Raw genomic sequence first — 18,126 nt, 5'->3', positions numbered from 1 at the left:
AATTTTTTCCTCATGTCTTTTTGGGGCAAAGGACTGCTTGGAAATGGAAATAAGATGCATAACTTACACATGTTAGAACTTAAGGTTGTATGATTTCGCCTACTGTTTTTCCAGGCATGGAACCAAAGGCGGTCTTTAGAGAGGCAAATTGCTGATCGTTTTAATGTCCCCGTGGCAGGCAGGAAAAGTTTTAAGCAACAGCAGGAGTGAAGAGAGAGAAAAAAAGAGAAAGAAAGTGAGAGAGAGAGAGAAAGAGAAAGTTTGAGAAAGAGAAGGAAGGAAGGATGGAAGGAAGAAGAAAGGAAAAAGAAAGAAAGAAAGAAAGAAAGAAAGAAAGAAAGAAAGAAAGAAAGAAAGAAAGAAAGAAAGAAAGAAAGAAAGAAAGAAAGAAAGAAAGAAAGAAAGAAAGAAAGAAAGAGAAAGGAGAACAATTTCTCATGGGTGACAGACATTCTTTGTGTCAGATATTTAAAACTATAATGATTTTTGGAGTACAAAATGTCTGGCACTCTGCAGTTCCACCTAAGGGTTTATAGTTTTCTTCAAAGCACAATTTGATTGCCAACAGGCCAACATGGAAAGACAAGACAGAACGACATTAACTGCTATCAGGTGATAAATTTATTATTTAACCCTGCCTGGGTCTACGTCAAGCTTTGCCAACTTGATGCTGTCCAGAGATATTAAGACTTCAATGTGGGCTTGATGGCACAGATTTGGAATAGTTTTGTGCATTTCTGCATTGAGCAAGAGGTTGGATCAGATGACCTAAGGAAGTCCCTTCTAACATGTATCTTACATGAATCCAAGAATTCCTAGCCAGCTTAACCTTGGAGGTATTGTCTGGGGATACTGGAAGCTACAATCAGTAGTGTGTAAAACCAGATCTAGGATGTACCTGATTGTAGAGACACTCTGGCATAGATGACAACCACTATAGTTCATTGGATTGGCTATTCGAATATTCAAGAGTTGAACTACTAACATGAAATTGGTGACACCCAGATTCAGGTCCGAACAACCATGAACCTTATTGGTGATTTGAGGCAAGTCACTCTTTCAATTTACTTCCATAAGGTTGTTGTTACCAGGGTAAAATGAAGTATCAATCTGAACTTCAAAAGGACAGCTAGGATGTACTGTATTCAGAGATCTGACAGAAATCAGACTTTGATTTGAAAATTATCTTCATCCATGGAGGCGGTCCAGACTAAGTCTAATTGAAGATACAGTTTCACCACAGGACTGAGGCCCATGTGGACCAAGAAACTGTCCATTCATAAAATGTACCCACAAGATTCATGACTCTGATGTATTTCTATTTCTATTACAAACATTTTACCGAAATGTCCATTTACATTATCCAAACCCTTTAGACTTTTTTTCTTGGGGTACAATGATGCAGAAGTGGCTATTTTAGCTGCATAGTTTGAGAAAACATGGTAACAAGGCCTATTGGGCTGGGGTTCAAGGCTAGAGAAGCATGACTACTCATCAGTCAGTTAAAAACTGCTCTGTGGGTAGACCAGAAATAGTTTGGAGAAAAGATCTGACGTCAGCCAGGATTCAAGATGGAAATGTCTTTCCAGGTAGCATTTAGAAGCCGCATTTAACATGTAGAAGAATGGTCTCCAAACATGGCAATTTTAAGACTTGTGGACTTCATGGTTGGGTGGGGAATTCTGGGAGTTGAAATCCACAAGTCTTAACGTTGTCAAGTTTAGAGCCCCCTGATGTAGGCAATCAAGAGGCAAGCAGATATTATTATCCCAGTAAATCCCCTCACAAAAGGAAAGCAAGATAAAGGGAAGGAATTCCACAGACGATAACTAGTTAAAGCCATTTGATATATTACATGTAAAAAAATTTTTTTTGCCTCTGATATCAGTGTGTTCTATGCACTTAGGCACAATCACACTTCATGTTTTATGGGCTATTCTTAAAATATCTGTACCAATAAACACAACATATAAAAGACCCTGATTTTTCGAATAAAGAGTGCTTCTCCACCAGCATTAAAACTCAGTGTATCTCAAGAAAGCGTAAAGAATATTTCAGAGCTCAATAACCAATTAAAAACTTGGTAAATAAAAATAATACCATGCAAGCATTACAAAGTTGGATGAGTTAATTCTAACTCTCAGCATTTCTGTATTTTGTATTTTGAAGTGGAATTAATTGGCATTCAAGGAGAAGGGAAGTGGATATTATTATCCTTATTGTTCTTATTACCTAAGCAATCTATTTTGCACCTCCTCTCTAGTTAATTTTGCATGTGGGCTTTTCCCTCAGAATCTTGAATGAAGCAGGTTTGGGGGGGGAAAAAGAAGCAGCACTTGAAGTTAATGGAAAAAAATAGAAAAAGAGGATGAGTGTTTTCCGGAGCCTTCCCCAGCTGGCCTGCAGATATAGGGGGAGAGGGAGCCAACATCACCCCCATATGTGCACATATGCATCCCATTTATTTATTTATTTTTTCTAAGTCAGGTTCACTGCTCTTTGGGGGGGGGGAAAAGGAGTAAATAAAGAGCCTGCTTAACACAGGCTTATCTTTGAAAAATGTTGGTCAGAAGTCAAGTGTGCAGACTTTCCTGTAGCCCGAGGTAAAATGATCAAGGAAATCTGTGCAGCACAAAATAGCCAATAGGAGATGGACAGATCCCAGCCTCTGGCTATGTTTACAGCAACCCCATCGCTGAGACGTTGTACATCATTCATATGGCGAGATTTGTGTCGGGGGAAGAAAAAGAAGAAAAACACTATTTTGAGAGGTTGTTAGTGCTCTCTGAGCTTGCTTGTTTTCTTGCAGATGTTTCATTACCCAAATGAGGTGTATACTTAGCTTGGGTAATGAAACATCTGCAAGAAAACAAACAGCTCAGAGAGCGCCAAGAACCCTGGCAGTTTTTGCCCTCTTCCCTCCCACCTCCTCCTCCTCCTCCCATTCTCTTTCTCCTCCACTCCGCAAACCCCACTCCCTTCTAACAGTGATGATGTTAATATAGTTTGAATAATGAAATAATGTCTGTCGGAAAACAGCAAAGCTCAGATAGCACCAAAACCCCCTCCTTTCATCCCTGAGCTACAAATAATCCCCTTTATTGAAAACACTACTTAAAAACTAGAACAGCTAAAGACAAATATAGGTTGTCTCCATCAGAGATGGGACAACAGCAGCGTAACAAGGCTACTTCCTTTAAAAATAGTTTTTGAAACATCTTCATGCTACAGCAAATAGGAACGGTAGATGAGCCTGTAGAATTATACAACTATTGTTCTGCCAAAATAATAGTAATGTGGACAGGCATTGCATCACTGCATGTTGATGAATGGATGATGTTACCAAGATGCTACGTGATCACTCATGGGGAAATGACATAAGCCAGATCAAAGGTCAAGATGAATTAAACCACACACATGATGTGGGAGGAACCATGACAGAATCTCCTGGTTTTTAGAAAAGCTCATTACAACTATATCCACTATCCCAGTATGAACCCAAACTATAAAACTGATGGGTTTCTTTTAACTCATTTTCCTTTTTTATTTCTTTTACCTGCAAACTGGCCATTTAGAAGAAAACTTGGAGATGGTTGATGCATTTACATTGGCAATAGAGAAGTGTCACATCAATAATTGTTGTTACGTCCCCAAACCTTCACAGCTTCAACCTCAAGCTGTCTACTGTGGACTTCACTCCCTTCCTAAGAGGTTCGTAAAGGGGTCGTGCATAACAGAGGTGGTATGCAGCAGGTTCTGGTCAGTTCTGGAGAACCAGTAGTGGAAATTTTGAGTAGTTTGGAGAACTGGCAAATACCACCTCTGACTGGTCTCACTCCCATCTATTCTCTGTCTCCCGAGTCCCAGCTGACCGGCTGGGTCTTCTTTGGTTGCCCTGCAAAGCTGGTTAGTGGGGTTGGGAAGGAATGGACATTTTGCAGTATCCTTCCCCTGCCACAACCACTAAGCCACACCACGCCTACCAAGCCACACCCACAGAACCAGTAATAAAATTTTTTGAATCCCACCACTGGTGCATAAGTGCCTACCATCCCTGTCTTACTGTCCCCGTTTAGTTGTATTCACTTCCTTCGTCCATGTTTACCACTCTATAAAGCCTTAGTAAGACCACACCCTAGACTATTGCATCCAGTTTTGGTCACCACATTATAAAAAAGATGTTGAGACTCTAGAAAAAGTGCAGAGAAGAGCAACCAGGACGATTAGGGGACTGGAGACTAAGGCATATGAAGAACGGTTACAGGAACTGGGCATGGCTAGTCTGGTGAAGAGAAGGATCAGGGGAGACAGGCGATCAGGCTTCCAATATTTGAGGGGCTGCCCCAGAGAGGAGGAAGGGGTCAATCTATTTTCCAAGGCACCTGAAGGCCAGACAAGGAATAATGGATGGAAACTGAACAAGGAGAGATTTAACCTGGAAATAAGGAGAAACTTTCTGACGGTGAGAACAATCAACCAATGGAACAGCTTGCCCTCGGAAGTTGTGGGAGCTTCATCACTTGAGACTTTCAAGAGATTGGGCTGCCATTTGTCAGAAATGGTGTAGGGTCTCCTGCTTGTGCGGTGGGTTGGACTAGATGACCTATAAGGTCCCTTCCAACTCTGATTATCTGTTATCTGTTTATGTTCGTACTTATATCTGCTATCTTGTACACGTTTGACAAACAAACAGACAGACAAACCTTCATGACCTGTCCAATTGCCAAAGTCCAATCTTTAAGCTATTCAATGAAGCGTTTGTTCCAGCTGGCTTGAGGACATCTTTGTGAAACAATAACGGCAGTAATAATTCAATCCAGACCTACATTCACAAATATTTATCTGCTTCTCCTTAGGAGGGTAATAATTTGAAACTGGTTTGGCATGCCCAGAATTACATATTGTCCCCATATTGTCCCCATTACGCACCAGCTATTATTCCCCTCTGGTCTGCCTGTGGGCACTGCTTCTTAATTTGCTCATATTAGGCAGAGATACAGCTTCATTGGGAATAGAATAGAATAGGGAAAGAATGGAATGGAATGGAATGGAATTGAATGGAATAGAATAGAATAGAATAGAATAGAATAGAATAGAATAGAATAGGGAAAGAATGGAATGGAATGGAATGAATGGAATGAATGGAATGGAATGGAATAGAATGGAATAGAATAGAATAGAATAGAATAGAATAGAATAGAATAGAATAGAATAGAATAGGGAAAAAATAGAATAGAATAGAATAGAATAGAATAGAATAGAATAGAATAGAATAGAATAGAATAGAATAGAATTAAGGAAAGAATCATGAAATAGAAATAGAAATAGAAATAGAAATAGAAATAATAGAAATAGAAATAGAAATGGAAATAAAAATAGAAATAGAAATAGAAATAGAATAGAATAGAATAGAATAGAATAGAAAACAGAGTTGGAAGGGATCTTGGAGGTCTTCTAGTCCAACCCCCTGCTCTTCTTGAATAGGAATGTCACAAAAGGTTAAAGAGCAAGGAATGAATGTGTGCATGGTTGCAAAGGGAGGAGAAGTCAGGATTCTGGTACAATTCTTGGATCATGGGCTAAAAGTGTCATTAAAGAGTAAATGCATGTTTTGATTTGAATCTGGCTTAAGAAAATCTATGCAATACATACTGATATGACATATCACTTTGATTATCCAGCAACTATGAGAGGAAAATTGCTTTCCTATCATTTCTCTTGGTAGTGGTTTTATGAATGGATTTGCTTGTACATTTGTGTGCGTGTGTAAGAGAAAGACAGAGTGTCTCTATGTGAAAAGTTAATGAATCGAAGAGAGCCCAGACATATAATATGTAACATGCCCCACTCTCATCATCTTTCTGAGATCCAAGTTTCCCTATATATATATATATCCCCTTAACTATGGTAGTATGTCTAGTTACATCTGAGATACCAAATTCTTAAAATTCCTCCAGATGGCAGCAAAGTGACAACCATCTGTATATCTTTGCTGCCATCTGGTGGCTGACTGCATAGTGGTAGCCTTGATAGGATAGCCGGATTTATCATGCTTCAAATAGGCACTTGTCCATCCTTACCTGGATCCATTCACATGATCGTATTCCCTCTTAACATTGACGCGGACTGGCTGATTGATCCACTCTTGCTGGGGAGGTAAAGGGTTGATCTTGTGTGGTTGACCATAATCCGGGTTTCCTGAGGCTGTCATGTCTGCTTTGGAAAGGTGAGCACCAGCTCCGTAGGTAGAATCAAACAGGGATTGATCTTCACTCACCACTGACAGAGCCTCCTAGATATCAACAGAAGAAGGAGAAATTAAAGCGGGTGTTATACCCGGATTACAGGCTCAGCTTATATCTCCTTCTCATGGCTGGCAAAGAGATAACCAGAAAGGCTCGATCTGAAACTGGCATTCACCCCAGAGTTGCAAATTGAATCAGAAACTTTCATATATATTTATATATATAGCATGTGCACAATCATGCCTACCATTCAGAGGTGGTATTCAGCAGGTTCTGAGCAGTTCTGGAGAACCGGTAGTGGAAATTTTGAGTAGTTCGGAGAACTGGCCAATACCACCTCTGATTGGCCCCGCCCCTTCTATTCTCCGCCTCCTGTGTCCCAGCTGATTGGCTGGGTCTTCTTTTGTTGCCCGCATGGGAGAACGGAGCTGGAAAGCAGGTTAGTGGGGTTGGGAGGGAATGGGGATTTTGCAGTAACTTTCCCCTGGAATGGGGAGGGAATGGAGAATGGAGATTTTGCAGTATCCTTCTCCTGCCACACCCACCAAGCCACGCCCACAGAATCGGTAGTAAAAATTTTTGAATCCCACCACTGCTAACATCCCTGTCCTATTGTTCCCAGTTATATGTACCTATTTCCTGTATTCATGCTTATGTTTATTCTTATCTCTATTATCTTGTAGTGATTGACAAATCAATCTTATATATATACATATTTGTTTTATTTGTAGTTTTCCTTAAAAAACCTTACATATTTTGTGTACAGTGTATTGACTGGGTCAATATATTAAATATATTAAAATATTAGTGATACAGCAGTGGGCAAGAAATACTGTATGAAGAAATGCTATTGATGTTTAAATATATTTATGGAGAAAGTGATAAAGGATTATAAAAAGAGAATGGTATTGTTTACAGACAAAGATGTCTGTAAAACCCTAACAAATGGTTGTCTGTAAACCCTAACAAATAGATGTCTGTAGAACTCCAACAAATAATTAAAAAAAACAATAAGCACAAATTGGAAAAATAGTATTATATACATTAATATATAAAAGAATCTATTACAATTATAATGTGCATATTAAGGTTGGAAGTTGGAAGACAAAGATTATGTATATTTCATCATATTATTACTAGCCTTGCGAATCAGAAACTTTTGTGTTTCCACCCAGCCACTGAACCAAACTTATGGGTTCTTTGCTTTAATTTGAGCAAGCTGGAAGAATCTAGAGCAAAAGAGCTGCACGCTGTCACCTCCCTTGGTTTTTGGTAACCTGCCAAATTCAGAAGAGCCGAGCCATCTTTCTCCAGACGGTTGCTTTATGGATATATGGTGAACGGAACTCCCTGCATTTGGAGCTGACAAGATTTTCATGATGGATGGGGGAAAATAACTGAGTTGGAGACGACTGAGCTAAATGTTCTGCTACATGGAAAAAGTAACCATGTGGATGCAGCTTTCCTCATCAGTCACTTGGAGTGCTATTTTATTCAGCACCACCCATCTGCTGGAGCCTATGGCCAGGACAACTTGGAAATATATAATGCAAAAGTCAGCTCTGGTGTGCTGTGTTACACAGGATGGCCAATATTTCAATCCTGGCATCCACACATTAAATAATGGCAGCTATGGACAATAGCAATAGCACTTAGCACTTAGACTTACATTCCTCTTTACAGCCCTCTCTAAGCGGTTTTACAGAGTCGACAAATTGCCCCCAACAATCTGGGTCCTCATTTTACCCACCTCGGAAGGATGGAAGGCTGAGTCAACCTTGAGCCTGGTGAGGTTTGAACTGCCAAATTGCAGGCCAGCTGGCAGTCAGCAGAAGTAGCCTGCAGTACTGCTAACCACTGCGCCACCAAGACTCATTACTGAGAATGTATGAAACCCCGGAAAGCTAGCCATGAAGGAGAAGGGGTTGACCATATTCAACAAAGATGTATCATATACGGAAGAAATAATCATGTTGATCCCCTTTGATAGTACCTCTACAGATATAGAGATACTATAATATAGTTCCTAGGATGGTAGGGTAGGGTAGGGTAGGGTATGGTTTGGTAGGGTAGGGTAGGATAGGGTAGAGTAGGGTAGGGTAGGGTAAGGTAGTGTAGGGTATGGTATGGTTTGCTTTGGTTTGGTATAGTTTGGTAGGGGAGGGGAGGGGAGGGCATGGTTTGGTAGGGCAGGGTAGGGTATGGTTTGGTAGGGTAGGGTAGGGTAGGGTAGGGTAGAATAGGGTAGTGTAGGGTATGGTTTGCTTTGGTAGGGTATGGTAGAGTATGGTATGGTAGGGTAGGGTAGGGTAGGATAGAGTAAGGTAGGGTAGGGTTTGGTAGGGTACGGTAGGATATGGTAGGGTATAGTGGTACTATAATATAGTTCCTAAGCATAATCAAAGCATAACTACCATCCAACAGAGCAAAAGGACACTGCCTTCTACACTACAGAATTGTTGGTCTCTGTCCAGCGGTCTAGACTAGACCTGAGACAGATGCCTTGTTTTTTTAATATCTTACTTGATGTTGTCTTTGGTAGTAGGCCAGTTTTAGCTTTCCTCATTTTTATGCTACATTCCTGGCATATTGCTATGGGCTCTGTCGGTGACTGAGCCAAGACCCAACCAAGTTTCTGTGCCTGCTGACACAGCCCAGTCCTGTGTCTCTCGAGGCAAATTCGCAAAACAGAAGACTGACTTTTATACAGGGGTGACTGGCAAAAGGAAGGCAGGGCGCAGGGAAGAAAAACACCTTCAGAAGTTAACAGAGGTATGGAAAGAATTCCTACAGAAAACAATTCATAAACCTGTTGCAGGCCAAAACTTAGAGCAAGGCTTTTGTGGCAAGAGTCCAAGGGGCAAGAGCTTTGCCAGATAATTGAAGGTTTAGACCTGAAGCGTTGCAAGAAAAATTCATAACATAGGCATTCTGCTGCCTTATACAACTTTCCTCAAACTAATCTTCACCTGGAAGGTTAGGATGCATCCATTAGGGCAGAGGATGAGATGTTTTGTGGTGGTGTTTTTTTTTTTTTAGTAATATTATGCGTCTGTCCTCATTTTCAAGGTGGCTTAGAGTTTTTCTAAATCTCTTTGGATGTGTTTTTAATCTCACTTTGGATTGTAAACTAAGGATGCTGTTGTTATTGCTTTATTCACCTCTTTGCATCACTCTTGTAGCTTGTAGTATCTATACCAAGACAAATTCCTTGTGTGTCCAATCACACTTGGCCAATATTCTATTCTATTCTATTCTATTCTATTCTATTCTATTCTATTCTATTCTATTCTATTCTGTTCTGTTCTGTTCTGTTCTGTTCTGTTCTGTTCTATTCTATTCTATTCTATTCTATTCTATTCTATTCTATTCTATTCTTCGGCTGCTTATGTTTAGCTGCCTAAAACTCCATCATGAGAGATATTTGCTCAGGAGGTCTTCTTTGGGATTTAACTGAAAGTCATGGTGACTGAGAGGTAATTGTACAACAAAACAGGACAGGCATACACCCATCAGACACCTCAAATGTACTAACTGTACACTAATAAACCATATCATGGGATCTATATAGGCCAGGATTCAATGGTTGGGTTCTTCCACAGGTGGTATTCAGCAGGTTGTGATCAGTTCTGGAGAACCAGTCGTGGGAATTTTGAGCAGTCGGGAGAACCAGCAAATACCACCTCTGACTGGAGATCCTTCCCCAGTATCCTTCCCCAGCCATGCCCACCAAGCCACGGCCACAGAACCGGTAGTAAAAGAATTTGAATCCCACCACTGGGTTCTCTGAGCTTGATTCCCTTCCTTCAGGGAACTTCACTAGCACACTGATGATGTTACCTGTCCTGGTGATAGAATAGAATAGAATAGAATAGAATAGAATAGAATAGAATAGAATAGAATAGAACAGAATTCTTTATTGGCCAAGTCTGATTGGACACACAAGGAATTTGTCTTGGTGCATATGCTCTCAGTGTACATAAAAAGAAAAAATACATTCGTCAAGAGTCAAGAATCATAAGATACAGCAGGGGTCCCCAACCACCGGTCCACAGACCGATACCGGTCCGTGAAACAAGTCCTACCGGGCCGCTGGTTTGCTGGGCGCCGCCATCTTTTTTTGATGAAAAAGTGCTTCCGGTGAGCTTTTCCGGGTAGAAAGCTCACCGGAAGCACTTTTTCATCAAAAAAAGATGGCGGCGCCCAGCTAATGCCGGTACCGGGCCGCGCCATAAAAAAGGTTGGGGATACCGGGCCGCGGCGTAAAAAAGGTTGGGGATACCAGGCCGCGCCATAAAAAAGGTTGGGGATACCAGGCCGCGGCATAAGAAAGGTTGGGGATCACTGAGATACAGCACTTAAAGATAGTCATAGGGTAAAATAAGCATACTGGGAAACAGTCAATATAGATCGTAAGGATACAAGCGACAAAGTTACAGTCATATAGTCACAAGTGAGAGGGGATGGGGGATAAGGAGTGATGAGAAGATTAATAGTAATAGTAGTGCAGACTTTGTAAATAGTTGGACCGTGTTGAGGGAATTATGAAATGAGATGTCTACAGGAAGCTAAGCAAACTCAGAGGACACCAACCGATAAGCCATGTTAGGGATTTCAATTTTAATATAAGTTATTTTGAGTTTTTATTTCATAATGGAAGATACAGTCTGCACACTTTCACTTGTGATCTTCAAGATTTGATCTATATTTAGAGAAAGGCCTGCAACTCACTGTGGCTTATTCTTATAACATTACATTGCAAAATAAGTTTACAGTTCATCCAGCTGATTTTTATCACAGCCATGCTGCATATTCCAGTAAATTCATCACATTATTTTGTGACAGGCGAGGAAGAAATTGACAATCACTCACATGAAAGGAATGAAATCGGGGAATGAATATCAGGAGTTCTTAATTAACTTCCTTTTTCCTCTATCTCAACAGTCATGCAAAAGATAACAGAATTATCTGTTAAAGCCAGAGATGGGTGGAGTAGGGACTTCTCTAGAGAAAGAAAGAGAGTAGCTTAAGAGAAGAAGATAGATGCCACTTTGTTTTGTGATGGGCTTGGTCATTTATTTCATTAATTACAAAATGTAGTAACAAAACATCCTTCTCAATTCATAACTTCTTCCACTGTAGCGCTTAAAAACAATAACTATATACTTAAAATATGGAAATAGGCAACCACTTAATTTACATCATTTCCCCATTAATACAGCATTTGGCTGGTCTCGGCATACAGTCATGCTGGCCCCATGAGTTAAATACAACCCGACAGGGGTTGGTTGGTTGGTGTCTTACTGTAATGTCTTTCTAAGGGTGTCTCATCTCAATAGGAGAAAACCAAGATATATCCTGTAGGCTTTGCTCTATGTCAAAGAAAACTTCACTTCACCAATTGGCAAGAGTGATTTAAGGAAATTCTTTACCTGAGATAGGAAAATTATCTACCAGTTACCAATTCATTCATCCATCCATCCATTCAGTCATTTATTCAGTCATCCATCCATCCACCCTTTCTCCACTGGTGTGCAGGGTAGGTAGAACAACTGAACGGGGGGGGGGGGGGGGGGGGGGGGGGGGGGATGGGTTTTTTTTTCTATGGGGGGGGGGTTTGGGTCCCCATTTGACTGGCAAATTGGTTTGATACCTTATGGGCATCATTCAGATGTATTTGGTCCATCTCACAATTCATTGGTCTGCTACCTGAAGTGACTGTTTCATGATCCCCAATGAAAAGGTTAGCTAACGACACAGAAATAGGTCTGGTGAAAAATTGTACTCATGTCCAGAGTAGATCATACAACTTATAATCCATCAAGCCAAACAGAGTACAACCAGAGTACATCAGCCACACACGGTGGCTTATTAGAAGCTTGATAAACTCTTGGTGTACCATGACTGCAAAAAACAATAGTTGGACCGGCCATCTGGTAAACCACAATCCATGGCTGATGGGCTGATGGTAAACCTGGTCTAGGATGTCCATGTAGATCTTATTTCATTTAAACAAGACTCACACTCAGATCCTGCTTAATTTCTGAATCCCATTCCCACCTTTTATGTTTGGAATAACGTCATTTTTCTACCACCTAACAATTCCATGAGAGCCACTGATGTAGTGGTTAGAAAGCAGGAGACTGCAAGTTCAAGTCCCACCTTAAGCACAAAACCAGCTGGGTGACACTCTTTCCCAACCCTAGAAGAAGACAATGGACAAATCTCTTTTATTTATTTATTTTATTTATTTATTTATTTGATTTGTCAATTGTTTACAAGATAATAAGTATAAGTGTATACATAGTTGTGAATACATGAGATGGGTACATATAAGAAAAATAAAATAATAGAGAAACAATAGGACAGGGACGGTAGGCACGTTGGTGCGCTGTATGCACGCCCCTACAGACCTCTTAGGAAAGGGGTGAGGTCAATGGTAGACAGTCTAAGGTTAAAGTTTTTTGGGGTTTGGGGAAGAGACTACAGAGTCGGGTAGAGTATTCCAGACATTGACTACTCTATTGCTGAAGTCGTATTTCCTGCAATCAAGTTTGGTGCAGTTTACTTTGAGTTTGTATCTATTGTGTGCTCTTGTGTTGTTATGGTTGAAGCTGAAGTATTCATTGACAGGTAGGACATTGCAATGTATGATTTTATATACATGCTTAAGTCAGATCCTACATGGTCAAATCTTTTCTGGAAAAACCTCACCAAGTGTGGGCAACAGGGAGTTGTCCAGACTATCTCTGAGACTCAGATGCAATTGAATGAGAATTCCCCTCCCCCACTCAAGCACCTAGACTTGTCCATGAGCAAGAAGGAAGAGCTGACAAGCCTGGTTCAAAGAGCACAACAACAGGCAATGGGGACTCTTTTTTTTTTTGTTGGATTTTCCAGGCAGAGTACTGCAGCTGATCTGGCAGCCAGGCTAAACATATAATGCTAATCACAACAAGCACCATCTGGACCTGGTAGATTGATCTGAGCTGGCAAATCAGTTCAAGATTTTGAACTCGCCTCCTTTATGAAATATGCTCCACTTTCCCCGAATGCTTACATCTGGCTTGTACATAATAATTTACAGCACCCTCAATTGCCCACAGAGCATGCCTGGAGAAACTTGTTCCTTCTTCCCTGTTTACGCGTATGGATTCATTCCTCCACCCACCGATCTTTCTCTCCAGTTGTTTCCTTCGTTTTTCTTGGGAAATAATTAGGCATCTCTATTTGTCAGCATTGACCCTGGGTTATAAATACACAGTGGCCTGTTGCAAGACGCAGTTGTAAATATTGTTTTAGCAGGTTTTATGGTCAATTCAGCTGGAGATGCTTTGGGCCAGGAATAAGATGGTTTTAAAAACTGACTAGTTTGCAAACCCCAACCACTTCTCAGATGAATACATTTGAAAAAGGCAGTCACATGATGGGGTTATGTTTCAGCTCTTTGCAGGCTGGCTTTAAATTATATTTCTGCTACGGGGAAATTGTGGAACAGGATTATTTAACAGTGAGTTCTTTTAGCACTGAATGGATCATGTCAGTGATAATAATATGCAAAATATGAGATCTCCTCCTATTGAGTCACAGGTTCTGATTTGGAAGGAGACTTGGTGTTTCTCAGCGTTGGCAACTTTAAGATGTGGACTTCAACTCCCAGAATTCCCCAGGTTTTCTTTTTTTAAATGGCATGCCATCAAGAAATGTGTAGAACAGGGTTCTCCAAACTTGGCAACTTTTAGACTTGTGGACTTCAACTCCCAGAATTCTTCCTCTAATTATATTAGCTCAGGAATTCTGGGAGTTGAAGTCTTAAACTTGCCAAGTTTGAAGACCCTTGGTGTAGAACAGAGGTCTCCAAACTTGGCAATTTTAAAACCTGTGGACTTCAACTCCCAGAATTCTCCAGCCAGCTGGAAGTTGAAGTCCACAAATCTTAAAGTTGCCAAATTTGGGGACCCTTGGTGTAGAATATTAAAAGCTGCCTTACATCAAATCAAAGTACTCTTGTTAGTCAAGCTATTCATTCTGATTGCAAAAGCTTTTGGTGAAGATCTTGGAGACATTGGAAGTCATTTTTGTTGAATGCAAAATATATGCTCACTTATGAAAACTTTTCCACCACCACCCCCCGCCATCTTCCTGGTAGATTGAAAAAATTCCTTAAAGCTAATTGAATGGTCTCTTACTCTTAGGCTTACCAGGGCAGAAATCTTGACAGTTGTGAATTGTCTTCTACTGTCAGCCATGATTTAACTTTCCACCATTCATTTGCATTATTCTGCATTTATTTGATTTGTCAATTGCTCACAAGACACAGGTACAACAATAAATATAGTTTTGAATACATGAGATAGATACTTATAAGAAAAATAAAAAAAACAATAGGACAAGGACGGTAGGCACGATTGGTGCGCTTATGCACAGGCCTCTTAGGAAAGGGGTGAGGTCAATAGTAGACAGTCTAAGGTTAAAGTTTTTGGGGTTTGGGGAAGAAACCACAGAGTCAGGTAGAGTATTCCAAACAGTGACCACTCTGTTGCTGAAGTCATATTTTCTGCAGTCAAGTTTGGTGCAGTTAACCTTAAGTTTGTATCTATTGTGTGTTCTTGTATTGTTATGACTGAAGCTGAAGTATTCATTTGCAGGTAGGACATTGCAATGTATGATTTTATATACTATATTTAGATTGGACCGGAGGCAGCGTAGTTCTAGGTTTTCTAGGTCTAGAGTTTCAAGTCTGGTGGCATAAGGTATTCTGCAATGAGTAGAGGAGCGGAGAACTCTTCTTGTGAAATATTTCTGGACTTTTTCAATTGTGTTAATATCAGATACATTATATGGGTTCCAGACTGATGAGCTGTATTCAAGTATAGGTCTAGCAAATGTTTTGTATGTTCTTAGTAGTGTGATATTACCAGAGAAGAAGCTACGTAGGATTAGATTTACAACTCTTAATGCCTTTTTGGCTATGTAGTTACAGTGGGCTCTAACACTTAGATCATTTGAGATGAGTACTCCAAGGTCCTTGACAAAGTTTGGATCTTCAACAAGGTTTTGACTATTTAGCTTGTATTTTATTTTCTGATTTTTTCTGCCAATATGTAAGATGGAGCATTTATTTGTTGAGATTTGAAGTTGGCATTTGTTTGACCATTCTGATATATAGTCAAGGTCTTTTTGGAGGGTAGTAGTATTGTCTGTGATGTTGAACAGCTTTACATCATCAGCGAAGAGAATGCAGTTGCTCTTAATATGATCACAGAGGTCATTTATGTAGAGTATGAAGAGAGTTGGTCCTAAAACACTGCCTTGGGGGACACCACTGTTGACAGGTACAGAATTTGATAGGACGCTCCCAATTTTGACCATTTGTTGTCTGTTTGACAGGAATGCTTCTATCCAATTATGTAGGTGTCCAGAGATACCATGAGATTTTAGTTTTAGGAGTAGATTGTCGTGTACCACTGAATCAAAGGCTTTACAGAAGTCTATGTAGATTGTGTCTATTGCTTTGCCCTGATCGAGTTGTGTAGTCCATATGTTTTTGCAGTGTAAGAGTTGCAGATTACAGGATAGTTTTTTTCTGAAACCAAATTATTTATTAGAGAGTAGGTTGTTTGTCTCTAAGTGGAGGATAATGGATTGGCTAATAATTGATTCCATGACTTTACAGGTAATGCAGCATAAGGAGATTGGTCTGTAATTTTCAACTAGATTGGGGTCTCCCTTTTTGAAGATGGGGATGACCGTGGCTTGTGACCATCGTTTTGGCAAGGAGCTGGTCCTGAAAGATTTTTCAAAGATTATGCTTATAGGTTCAGCTATGGCAGTGGGTAGCTTTTTTAAGAAGTAGGCACATATTCTGTCTGGTCCAATAGATAGGGATGGTTCTGGATTGCGCAGTGCTTTTTCAGCAATGTCTTCTGTAAAATCGATATGTATTAGATCATTGTAGTTGTCTGTGGTTTGACTAGGAAGTACTGGGCATGATCCATTGCTGTTTACAAATACTGAGCCAAAGAATGTGTTAAAGAGGTTTGCTTTGATGTTGTTGTCGTTGCAGTCTTTACCATTAGGTCCTTCCAAGGGTGGGATGGACCTTGAGTCTTTTAGTTTGTTGTTTACAAAATTGTAGAAAGCACGGGTGGAATTTGTGCGTAGAAGGTTTTCCTCTTGTTTAATGTGATAATTAGTGCATTCAGTTTTTATCTGGTGGCATAGATTTTTGTATCAGCTTTTGAAGTTGGCAATGTGTCCAGATTTGTTTTTGTGATCTCTTTTTGGATTTAAGCTTCTTTATTGTTATGGGTAATCTGTTTTTCCTGGTTTTGGGAGTTGTTATTGGTACATATGGTTTGATGGCTCTTTTGATTTCTAGTAAGAATATGTTGTAATGGTCTTCAGCAGTATTGCATCCAGTGAATAGAAATTGCCAATCAAGGGAAGAGAGATCGTCGATTATAAGATCATAGTTGCCTTTTTTGAAGTTATAATTGGGGATTTTGTCGTTGTGATGATTTTTGTGTGGATGTATGTTGAGACAAAAGTCAACCATGTTGTGGTCACTGTTGGAAAAGGTTTCTTTAATTTTCATCTGCATCACAGTTTGAAAACACCAAGCTGATCAATTCATTCAGAGAAGTGAAACGACTTTTTGATTCTCCTTCCCACTGGAATGCTGTCCCATTTTCAGCCATCAGGACCCATTCACTATTATTTTTAACTGACCCATAGCACCATTATTCCAGCTACATTCATAAGCATTGTTTAGTTACATCCTGTTTTGTTATTCCAATGGTATCTGAAACAATGGGCGGAAGCCCATTAGGAAACATTCACAGGGAGCTGATAGAGTACAAAGACCATAACATTCATTTCTGGTATGAGATGTCTTGCTGAAGATAAAAAATAGAGGAAGTGGACCATGGTCTGGCAAAGTTGCCAGTAAAAAAATGGGAAAGAATGCAAGGTATACTTTCCTTTGTAACAAATTGGGCTAAAATCTAAAAACAAAATAATGGATGAGTTTGTATGAATGAATCTATGGTACTCTGGAATCTCACCTGACATCTGGAACATTTAGCTTACCAAGATAGCAGAAAGAGAGAGAGAGGGAGAGGGAGAGGGAGAGAGATGCTGCCCTATTAGTTCTTCCTACTAGTGTAGGGATTCAGTCAACCTTTCTGAATCTTGGTTCAGGAGCTGTGACACACTAAGCCAGTGTTTTTCAACTTGGGCAACTTGAAAATGGGTGGACTTCAACTCCCAGAATTCCCCAACTAACATGAAGTTGACATTCAAAAGTCTTCACGTTGCCCAAGTTGAGAAACATTGCAATGGTCTTCCCCTATATCCGTGATGACAAAACTATGGCACACGTGCCACAGGTGGCATGCAGAGCAATTTGTGTGGGCATGTGAGCCCCAGCCAAATTTACCTGCACTGCGCATGCACACGCCTCCCAGCTGATTTTTGGCCCATTTGAGGCCATTTTCGCCCTCCCAGAGGCTCAAGGGAAGCCTCTGCAGCCTCAGGAGGCCGAGAAACGGGCCTTCTTGAAATACCGGAAGTGCCAAAACGGGCCCATTTTTTGGCCTCCAAAGGCTGCAGAGGCTTCACCCTGCAAGCCCCCGAGAGGGTGAAAACGGCCTCAAATGGGCCAAAAATCAGCTGGGAGGTGCATGCATGCACAGTGCAGGTAAGGAGGTGGGGAAGGTGTGTTGCGCTCATATGCGCTGGGGGGCGGAGCGCATTGCATTGTGGGTGCCAGCGCGTGTGCGTGCTTTCTGCACACCACAACAAAAAGGTTCGCCATCACTGCCCTATATCAATTCATGCCATGGTTTTTTCTACTTTTAATTGTCTACAGGTCTTCATA

The 18,126-nt window shown here is 40.5% G+C and overlaps 1 protein-coding gene across 3 annotated transcripts in view; it reads right to left on the bottom strand.

The window, feature by feature from the left end:
• Nucleotides 1-18,126, bottom strand: part of FLI1 (Fli-1 proto-oncogene, ETS transcription factor) — a 114,221-nt gene that overhangs the window by 29,390 nt on the left and 66,705 nt on the right. For all 3 annotated transcript variants that reach the window (XM_026681188.2, XM_026681186.2, XM_026681187.2), the window contains one exon: nt 6,081-6,292. In XM_026681188.2, the coding sequence (XP_026536973.2) occupies nt 6,081-6,292 (212 nt within the window). The remainder of the gene's footprint in view (nt 1-6,080; nt 6,293-18,126) is intronic.

The sequence above is a fragment of the Notechis scutatus genome, chromosome 7 (assembly GCF_049901735.1).
Source record: "Notechis scutatus isolate UNSWTSFEM ecotype Mainland chromosome 7, rNotScu1.2, whole genome shotgun sequence".
NCBI classification, from domain to species: Eukaryota; Metazoa; Chordata; class Lepidosauria; order Squamata; family Elapidae; genus Notechis; species Notechis scutatus.
This window is presented reverse-complemented; position numbering and strand designations above follow the sequence as displayed.